This window comes from Rhamphochromis longiceps, linkage group LG5 (genome assembly GCF_057381845.1).
Source record: "Rhamphochromis longiceps isolate RC_006_pf linkage group LG5, R_longiceps_female_GT1.1, whole genome shotgun sequence".
Classification (NCBI taxonomy): domain Eukaryota; kingdom Metazoa; phylum Chordata; class Actinopteri; order Cichliformes; family Cichlidae; genus Rhamphochromis; species Rhamphochromis longiceps.
In genome coordinates this window covers 14,488,330-14,499,122 of record NC_140561.1, presented here as the reverse complement: position 1 = coordinate 14,499,122, position 10,793 = coordinate 14,488,330, and the positions used below count along the sequence as shown (strand labels likewise).

Here is a 10,793-nt window from a genome sequence, read left to right as displayed (position 1 = left end):
GAAAGAGTTGTTGCTTAATCCTTCAGCCATGTGCTGCTGCTGTAGAGCCTGTACTTTGCAGTTTTGGTAAAAAAAAAAATCCAAAAAAAAAATCACGTGTTTGCATTATAAATAGTAGTCACAAGCTGTTTAAAAATGTAATTACTGTGAGGTTGAGGGCGAATAAAGAAGCCATTGAAAAAACCAGTGAAAAAGAAGCCAGTGAAAAAGAAGCCATTGAAAAAGCTGCATGAGGAGGTTTTTTTTGGGGGGGGATTAAACACCAAGTTGTTGTGCTCTATAAAACTGCAGCATGTCATGGTTCTTTCTGCCTGCAAAATCAGTTTTTTCTTTTTGGCATTGGAATATTGTTGTTCCTGTTTTTGATAGCACATTAGCCTCCGACATGTCTCTGTGGAATACTTTCATCTGAATGTTCACTTTGGATTATTGTGTCCGTGAATGGTTTGCTCCTCATTCTCACACGAGTTCTAGGAATGTGGCCGAACAATGTGGTGTGTGGTTAAACCGGATGACCACACTTCATTGTTCTTATATTTCGAGAGTCAAGCTCTTATCAGCATGGTATTTGCACATTTGTGAGTTCAGGCCTTGCATTTCCAGCGCCTGGATGGGATGTACTATATACCAAATTTCATGGTGAGTTCCAGGATCTTTATGTTGTCTGACTGCAGTGTTTCCATGCATGAAATGAAGGAGGTTTATGTTCCTTGTCCCCAAACATAATAGATGGTACTTAAATGGTTTCACTGAATTGCAGCGTGTTCCGGGTTTGAATCTCCTGGTTCTCATTTGTTTGGACTTTGTTTGACTTCAGCTTCTCCCGGTGTGTGTTTCCTGTAGTTGCTCCACAGTCCAAAGACATGTAAGCGTCACTAGCTGTAGGTATGGATGCGGACCCTGGGACCTAGGGCTATGGAAGGAAGAGGAGAAGTCTCTTTGTTTTTATAGAATCATTACCTTTATGTCAAAAAACAAAATTATTTCTCCTAATTGTGACCTCATATTCTTATAGTTATGACCTAGTGTATCAGAACTTTTTGTTTCATCAGGAGAGCTCGTAACAGCGATTTCGTGTCTTGTAATTATGACTTTCTGTTGCATAATATTGAAATCCTTATTTGACTTGAATGTACTATGTGACAAATAAGAGACACAATATAGTCATGCTTTTACAATGCCTTTTTAGTATTATCACTTTATAATCTTTATAAGTAGATTCTGAATATGAATATACTAGGGGGTTAGGGTTAATACAATGAGTATTAAAAAAAGAGTTTGCAAGAAGTCAGATGTAGCTCTGGGTCCTTAGAAGAGATCAAATAAACCAGATTAAACTCAAGCGGTAATGCCAACTAGGATAACAATGTAACATAACTAACCAACTACTTAATAGACCCAAATCTAAAGTACCCAAAACTGACCTAGAAAAGCAAGAGACACAGGGGAGCTAGCAAATTATCTAATAAACGAGAAAACCCCCCAATTGGTTCACTAGTGATTTGAATGCTGAATAAAAATATAAAATAGCCAGTGCACCTGCTATCCCACAGCGTACAGGAGTTGGGCGCATTTTACCGACTGTGTCCGATTTGAATGCAGAGAAGTGAACTTAGTGATCGAAGACCTGAATTTCACTGCTTTGAACTTTGAACTTCTAAGTGTCAAACATGTGGATGCAGTTGGAAGTCAGACTTTAAACACCTGTAATCACATCTATGAGTGATGCCACCAGTTCCTGGAGTACACCTGTGCTTCACTGGAGCAAAATGAAAAATGAAGCTGCTTGTGCCACGATACAGTTTTGCAGTGTTTTACGCGGTTGTCGAATTTACTGTAGAATATAATGTTGGCGGTATGTTTGTGCATTTGTTGTGTATTTCACAGCCCTTGTTCTTCCCCATAAATTCTTTATTTAAAATCGATTCATACTGTAGAGCAGCTTGCTGGTTAATACACCTTTTAAGGAAGAAAAAGGTGTTTCATCTAAACCCCCACCCCCTTTTTTGAGGAAGAGTTATTTCTGTAAGTTAATCAAGCGTAATAAATTGTTATCACCATCCTCATGAAACTGTTCATGCTCTTATTAAGACAGGACAGTAGAGAGATCAGTCATTGCCGTCTGTGTGTCTCAGTTATGCAGTAATACCAGCTTATACACATGCAGCGTATTTGTTCTTTTATCTGCAGTGTGGCTGATCTCAGATATGGAGAGGGAGGGAAGAACTCAAGGTTAATCATTTCTCAGTTCTGTTATCACAGTTCTGTCTGGGAAATGTTTGGGGAGTATTCTCTTTGTATGCATTGGATACGTTGCCTGAATGCTGGGTAAGTATATGCCCACAGTCATACTTTTTGTTAAAAACTTTGTACCATTTCTGACTTACATGTATCCACGGTGGGCTTTGATATTTTGACTATATTCACAACACCATGGCTTGTGTTGTTTTACCAAACTTTGTTTAACAGAGCTGAACAAGTCCAGTAAAGTTGTCCTTGTCGAGTCATCTTTGCTAGATTGCTACATTGCTGTGTGTTATTGTGCAAAGAAAGTGGCTTACACATGTCCCCTTTTTAGTCACTTTTCTGTTATATATAAGACAGCATAACTTTATTTATTGACAACAGTTGTTTTTTTTATCTGGGTATAGGATGTACCACATACAAAAATCGTGGAGCAAGGTGCATGTCTTCGAAAGCCACTTTTCAACACTACATGGGGTCTGGGTTTTATAAGCCGGAGAAAGATTTTGCTTTGATGAGGTGGTGTTTCACCTACAGCACTGCACTAATTGAGAGTTATGGTGTAGAATCTCAGACTAACACCCTAACAGTCACACTGCTAAGGGTCACTATGTGGATATGTTTTTGCTTGTTATCTGCTGGGTGGCTTCCAACACTGCAGAACATCATTAAAAAGCAAACAGTTTGAAGTCCTTGTATAAACTGCTTCAACCAACTAAAAACGTCTTCTGAAACAAGGCGGACTCGTTTGATGCTTGAACGAGCACATTTCCCATTGCAGATATAGTCACCTCATGAATTTTGTCTTATGCCTGATGAAACTTTCAAGCGTTAGCCTTCACAGCCATTTATTGTTGAAGAAATACACCGTAAAACATAAATCATCCACTCAGGCTGGCAATAAAATTAATCACATTTATTACTTTATAGCTTCTAATTTGACCTCCTGATCAAACAGCTGATTTAATTAAAAAGTTGCAGTGATCCTTTGCGTAAAATTAGGAAGGTAAAACAAGAACAATCTGATTTGTCACACGTCTTCTTAAGAATTCAATCCACAGCTGTGGGTTTTGATACTGCTCCCTGTGACTCAGAGTCCTGCTGGCTTTCATTTGCATCCAGTCAGAGACTAATTTACTTTTCAGAAACTGTCTGAATGCAAAATGTAATTAACCTTGAAGTCAGAGAGGACTGCTATACAATATCAACTTCTATCAGTACTGCATGAATTACTTCTTTCTGGTTTTGTCTTTGGTTTGTTCAGAATCCCCAAAAAGCTTCATAAAAAGTACAGTTCTCCTTCTTCCCCTTTCACCACCGTGTAACCTGTGGTGGATAAAACTTCCTGTAATTTTTTATTTAACCCTACCAGTTTTCCACTGCCCAGCGATTGCCTGCTGCTGTTCTAGTAACCACTAGGTGGCAGACTGAGTCTTTGATCAGTCAGCTGGTCTAGCAGTAGAAAACGACATTAAAGTGTACTTTAAATCAAGACCAGTATTCCCCCTGTTGTTGAGCAACTGGGTAAAATCCCCTCAAAACTTCAAGCTGGGGGTAACATTTCACACTTTTGCAAGCCAGGAAGCCAGTTTGCTTTCTGGCTTGCAAAGATGTTCTGCATGTCCGTACAAAGAGGTCATTTCCTTTTCAGCACGTTTCACTTAGTTTTCGGTTCCTCCTCATCCTCGTTGTGAAATGTGTCCCGTCTCCTTTCCATATACACAACGTATCTCACGTGATATAACATGGCCTTCTCATTTAAGGTCGCTGAAACGTGAACATGGACGAACAAAAGGATGATCAGATTGACCAAGATGACAGCACTAACAACTCTGAAAAGGAGGTTAGTCAGATTAAGGCACTGATTCTTACGTACTTCTTTGTGTTGTTCTGGCATGAAAAATGTTATAATATAGACAATCATGTCTTTGCTTTATGGAGGAACAGCCCTGCCCTAATAGTACTATATAGACCTCTGGTTTCCCTGTTATTTGGCTACTATGTCATACATTAACCCGTTATGTTATCCGTGGACATTACACAGCTGTGAAGATACTGCACCTCAGTAAATATGTAAATATGTAAATATGTACTGAAACACACACATTTCAAGCTTTTCCCCTAAAACCTGCTGCTGAAACTTGGAACCCCACTTTTTGATCTAAAATGACATCAGCTTTAGTGGTAACCTTCTTCAGATAAAAACTAAAATTATGTTGCAATATAATCTGTCAGTGGATCTGCATATTTCATTACTTATTTTTTGGCCAGTCCACTTCTGCAGAAACAGTGTTATGTCTAAAATACATAGATTTGTGTGAGCTTTGAGGGAGTTTGCATATTCTCATTGTGCGTATGTGGGTTCTCCCTGGGTACTCTGGCTTCCTCCCGCAGTCCACATTGGATTAGATTCATTGGCAGTTCTAAATTGTCTGTAGGTGTTGATGTGAGTGTGAATGGTTCTTGTCTTTGTGTTAGCTCTACAATGGACCGGCAGTCTTTCTAGGGTGTTCCCCGCTTTTCACCCTATGACAGCTGAGAGCCTTAATCGGATAAACAGAAGACACTGGATGGATGGAAATGTGCTTTAGGATAAACAGAATTTAATTGGTCCTTTTCTTTTATGTTTTGCTGGGTGTTAATTTTTCTTATTTTCTGACAAGTACTCAAATCGCACAAATTTGTGTGTTTGCTTGTTACTGAGGACAGTGGATGTCAAATGCTGTATAGGTCTCAAAGCCACTTGGGGAAACTTTGTCATTTGTGTATTGTTGTATTTATGAAAAGAAAAAAAAATTAGTCTTGTTGGAATTTGCGCCCAACTCTTCACATATGCTACAAAGTGATTGTCACACTGAGCCCCTGATTGAGAACATAGTTTAGGCTGTAAGTACCTGGAAGTAACTCATCAGCTCCATTGTTAGTACAACTCCCTCACGCACATATGTCTGTTTCAAAGTTTGCAAGATTAAACTTTAAGGGGCTCTAGAGAATCCATTACCAAACAAAGGAAATGCATGGAAAGACACGTGAAAACAACTCTCAGCGTCACTGGGACATATTTTTTAAGGGACTGTGGGAAAGATGCTACTATCAGTGAGTTTTTAACCTTTAAAAATATGAGATATCAATTTCCCCTATATGACACTACTCCCTGGGTTTTAAGGCGATTGCTTGAGATTTTACTCTTTATTAAAAATATATAAGGATGACTTATACATGCGTATTCAAGGCTCGCAGTAGCCTTATGTATTCTGTTTCAGCTTCATCTCCTTTAACTGTGATGTAGTTTCCTTTACTTTGACTTCATTTTCTCAGATAGCATTGTGGATCAAATGTAATTTCAAATGATATCCAGAATATCCTTCCCCTCTCCTCTCCCCACACCCCACCCCTTTAGCTTATCATTATGAGCTGGAATCACAACTTTTCCTTCCTTTCCTCCTCCTAAAGCTTTATCTACAGTCTACTACTCATTTTCTTCAGCTTTAATCACTGGCTCCTCATAGCTCTGCTGCATCTTATCCTCATGGACTTGATAACAATACTGTGCATTCAGTTTTTTAGCTCGTCTTTGCAGTCTATTGGTCCAAGGTATAGGTTGGTACTTCATAGAAAAGCTTATCATCCTTCACTTAATGCTGTATGATGTTTTAAAATATGTTTGTTGCTATAAAACAAATTAATTACACTTACAAAATGTGCACTTAAACCACACACTGGATCTTGGTGAATAAAATATTCAAGTTGAACACAGTGATTGGCACACATTGTGTTACTTCGTTTCGTCAGTGGAAATGAAAAATCGTCAAACCTTTGACGACTGCATTTGAAAACACACCAAAAATCAGAGTTAAAAATTGAAAACACATGCTGATACAACTTGTGTCATAATATGTGGCTCACTAGTGCATATGTTGTCTGTATACACTCCCAACAACAGCCTGATAAGATGACAGCTGGTGTCCTTGGGGTTCTCCTCCTGTTAGACCTGGAAAAGGCTGTTAGTGAACTCTGTGAAGCTATTTGGTGTCTTTGGATGCACTGACTCAGATTGTTCCAGAGATCCCCAATTTGATTCAGGTTTTGGGAAAGTGAGAGCCAGTCAGTGGTATCAGTGCGTTAATCAACCAGTAACCTGTACACTCTGGCCACAGTTGGCTGGAAATTGTCTTGAATTAGGAGAACCCAGGACTCATTGTACCAGCGTAAGGCCGGACGGTGAATCTGAGGTTTTCATCCCCATGCATAACAGCTGTCAGGGTACTGGTACTAACACATGGAGATCTGTGTGATCCTCCAAGGTTATGCTTACTTTGATCACTCAAGTTAAATGATATTGCAGGTAGCATAATGATTGGTACGCCATCTCCAGACTCTTTCCCATCTGTCACATCTGCTCAATGTGAGGCCGTTGTCATCTGTGAATAGAACAGGGTGCTAATGGCAGACCTGCCAGTTCTGGGGTTTCTCTGGCAAATGCCAATCAAGCTGAATGACACTAGTTTGAACACAGGCCTCATTACAGGAAGTCAGGCCCTCATGTCATGCTCAAGGACTCTGATTATCATAATTTGGTCAGAAACATGCAGAAGTAGCCCACTGGAGGTCTTTTTGTGGTATTCTGGCAGTGCTTCTTCTGTTCCTCCTACACAGAGGAGCAGATCCTGGTGCTGTGCTGATGATGGTTCCACGACCCGTCTCCTGGGATCTCCTTTACATTTTTGAGACTGTTCTGTGAGACACGGCAAACATCTTGCAGTGGCATGTATAAATGTGTCATCCTTGAGGAGCTGGACTTCTTGTGCAACCCAGGCTGCCGGAACGGTTTCAAGACACTAACAAAAAGCAAAGAGAAGAAAGAGATAAATCACCTAATAAGGATAAAGAAAGAGCCATAGATGATTGTTACCAAGTATAAAGTCGTTCCCTTTTTGGAGGTTGTGTTGTTGTTGTCTCTTCAGTGCCTCTGCTGTTGCCACTAGACTTCTCCAGTGGTTTATAGCAACATGTAATAGCAAACACCTAGATTACCCCAGTATAGTCCCCCGAGGATGATTCCTAACATTCCTGATCATTATTTAACCCTTTCTCTCCCGTAAACCTATACCCAATAGAAACTCATGGTCTTCTATAACTCGTTTACTTAATATTTTGCACAACCTTCTGATGGAGAGCGTAGCACCTTGCCAAGAGGATACTCATAAAGCAAGTATGCAATACAATCTGCTAATCAAGTTTCTTCTTCTAATGGAAAATGGTTTCAATTTAATGATGTTATCTCCTTTCATCATGTGCTACACTGAGGGCAAACCTTTATGATTTTAACCCCTTTATTGCATTTATTGAATTTCTATCCTTCTCTTTTGTATTGAAGTTTTTAATGAGCTTCTTTCAGGTCATCACAGTTTTAGCCTTGATATGGTTTATTTCCTATTCCCATCCTCCTTTGTCATTTTCAGTAATAATATATCACGTTGTCATAAGAAATATATTTCACACAGTGTTGACTTTGCGCTAAAATGAAACAATTGACAAAATAAAAACAAAGCATGGATTTAAGAAGCTGTTTTCTTAGCATTGATGCCCAGAGTAACACAACTCACCCAGGGTTGAATTCCCTTGACTGAATCTGCCCTTGGCATTGATCAACACCAATGTGGAAAGGACTGCATGACTAGCATAATGTGTTCATGTGTGCTCTCTCGTTAGCAGTCACTTACAGCCTGCCTGTTGTGTGCCGCCTTCTTTGGCTCCCTGGGCTCATCTTTCCTTTATGGCTACAACCTCTCTGTGGTCAACGCTCCTGCTCTGGTGAGTCAAACACTTGTTCTCAGCCTTTTTGCAGGGAACCACAAGTGATTTTGTATGTTTTCTTTGTGCGGTAATTAAACTTTTAGTACTCATCCATAAATATTGAATGGCAGTGCTAAAACCAGCTTCTAATAAAGGTACAATTGACAGAACTGTAGCTCTGCAGATACAGAGACCCCCCCCCCCCATTAAGAAGAAATTGTTCAAAATGAACACAGTATATCGGACTCATAGACACTGTTGTAGTCAGGCTTATCCCCAGTACAGTGACCATTTACAGGTATTATACCGATACATAATACCTTTAGGTATACTTTTTATATATAGGTATTATTTCCATGTGATTGCAGGACAGTCCCAGGGGAGTGTCCTGCCAGATTAATGGTTTCACAGTTTGTTTGGGCAGCTGAGAGCAGGGGAGCCTAAACCTCCAGACCAAATACATATACTTATATTAAATATACTGTACATTACATTTTGGACAGGACTGAAAATCAGTGGCAATAGGTCTGATGAAAAAGTTGATCCATCATGCAGTATCATCTGGAAAGCATGTGACTGGCAGCAGCTTCATTTTTCAGTGGCCCGGTGGCGCCAGTGTCCGGCAGCCTCGCCTCTGTCAGTGCGCCCCAGGGTGGCTGTGGCTACAATGTAGCTTGCCATCACCAGTGTGTGAATGTGTGTGTGAATGGGTGGATGACTGGATATGTAAAGCGCTTTGGGGTCCTTAGGGACTAGTAAAGCGCTATATAAATACAGGCCATTTACCATTTACCATTCATTTTTCAGTATGACATCGATCCCAAACACACTGCCAATGCACTAAAAGCATACTTGGATAGAAAAATACACAGTGCAATACAATGAGTCACGAGTCTTCTTCGAGCTTGAACCTCAACAGCATTGAAGCAGTAAAGGTGGTCATACCAAATACTGACTTTCTAGCTTTTGTATGAAATGTATGGACTCTGTTTTTGCATTATATAATGTGTTTCTATGTATTTTTCAGTACTACAACTATTTCAAATTTTCCAGCAAAAAATATAAAGAAATGAGGGGTTGCTTTTGCAAAGTAATGTGTATCCGAAAAATACAACATGTGCACCCAATGTTCTTGTAAGTTTACATTACATCTTCTTTGACTGGTGAAACAGAAACTGCATTTTTGAGTTCTGTACAAGTTCAATTATGTGGTGCCACTCGAATGGGAAACGTGTTTCAGAGGTCATGCTTTCCAATCAGGCTGTTTGTTTGTTCAGAGGTAATTAGGTGTCTCACAGGTTATATAATTAGTGTTCAAGTGCCACGACCTTCAGCTCTGCAGTTACACCTACACTAACAACTAATACTGCAGAAAACACAAAAAACATGATTTTATTTTTCATCGTAGTACAATTCCCAAGCTCAGATTAAGGAGCTGTAGTTTAGAAAGCTGATAAAAAGTGAATTCAGTCTACTTTATATTTTAAATTAAGCATAATATTATGTTTTACAGTGTACTTTCTGACAGTTCAGTGTAATTTCACATTTTGATACTGCTCTTAACAGTGTCCATATTTTAAAATAAATTTGAAAATAGATGATTGACCTTATATGGGAAGATTTTAACAGAACAGATTCATATGATGTATTTCTCAGTGTGCCTTCAGTAGATTATGAGTCCTCCAAACAAGCTTGAAAACAATATATAGGGGGTGGTAGTTGTACGCTTACCAAGAGCCTGCATATTTTGTCACAGTACCTCTCAAAAATAAGAGGCGCAAAAATGATAGCACAGTTTATGAACAATGCATTCTTTGTCTAAACAATGACAATAAGTTTCCCACTGTTTTTTATTTCAGAATGTAAAGTTTTGAAATGTTGTTTTCTTGTCAAGGACATCATGTTATTATGTTCTCTAGGACCTACTATCCAAGTGGATTATTCTTTAAATGCTGTACATGTATGATCTTCTACAAATCCTCCAAATTTCTTAGTGGCAGGCTATAACTGAAATTGCTTTGCTTTCATTAAAAAACATTATGGGCACCCTGGGTTTAGGCTGTGTGAGACTTTGTAACAGGCTGGTTTTATTTGCATCTTAAGGGCTTCATTCCTAATGTTTCTAATTGTTCACTTCTCTATACTTGGTAGAACTCAACAAAACACAGCCTACATACTATTAAGGCTTTCCTTTTTAACAATTTGTTCAGAAATGTGATGATTTTATTTTATATTTTAAATTTATTTCACCGTTATTTGTACAAATGAACCTCACTGAGACACGGGTTCTCATTTTCAAGCGACCTACTGATTACTGCATGGAATTAGTAGGGTGTAAAATGCACTTAACAAAAAATAAATAAAAGAAAATTGAGAAGTAATTAAAAAAAAACAAGCAAACAAAAATTAACCTTCCAGATCTTCTTTGCACACAGTTCCACTCTGCACAACCCCAAAATCTGTTGCCTGGATATTTTGTTTTCTGCTTGGCTTAGCAAACTTAAAAGTCCCACCTACTGTTTAATCTGTATTTTGCAGCTAATTCTCCAGTTTACGTCGTTGTTGAGCCATTGCTTTTTTGTTTACTCCCCTTTATAGAATCTGCCCACCAGAAGCACCAGCTGATCATTTATGCAGCGCTGGCTCTCCTCCACCTCAGTAGGGCTCACCACTTCTCCTGCTGTCTTTACAAAAGCCGAACAGAATAAACCAACAAAAACGTTGAGTTGAATTAGGATAACACAACAGAAGGA

General features: G+C 39.0%; 1 protein-coding gene across 4 annotated transcripts in view; it reads left to right on the top strand.

The window, feature by feature from the left end:
• The first annotated feature begins 516 nt into the window (after positions 1-516).
• The window catches only part of slc2a9l2 (solute carrier family 2 member 9, like 2), a 169,419-nt gene continuing 159,142 nt past the window's right edge, over positions 517-10,793 (top strand). Inside the window, exons 1-4 of one of the 4 annotated variants that reach the window (XM_085406005.1) lie at positions 550-639; positions 2,191-2,328; positions 4,008-4,087; positions 7,960-8,058. In XM_085406005.1, the coding sequence (XP_085262131.1) occupies positions 4,025-4,087; positions 7,960-8,058 (162 nt within the window). In that variant the 5' untranslated portion in view covers positions 550-639; positions 2,191-2,328; positions 4,008-4,024. Of the gene's footprint in view, positions 640-2,190; positions 2,329-4,007; positions 4,088-7,956; positions 8,059-10,793 lie in introns of all 4 variants that reach the window. The other 3 variants (XM_085406003.1, XM_085406006.1, XM_085406004.1) reach the window with 3 other exon arrangements.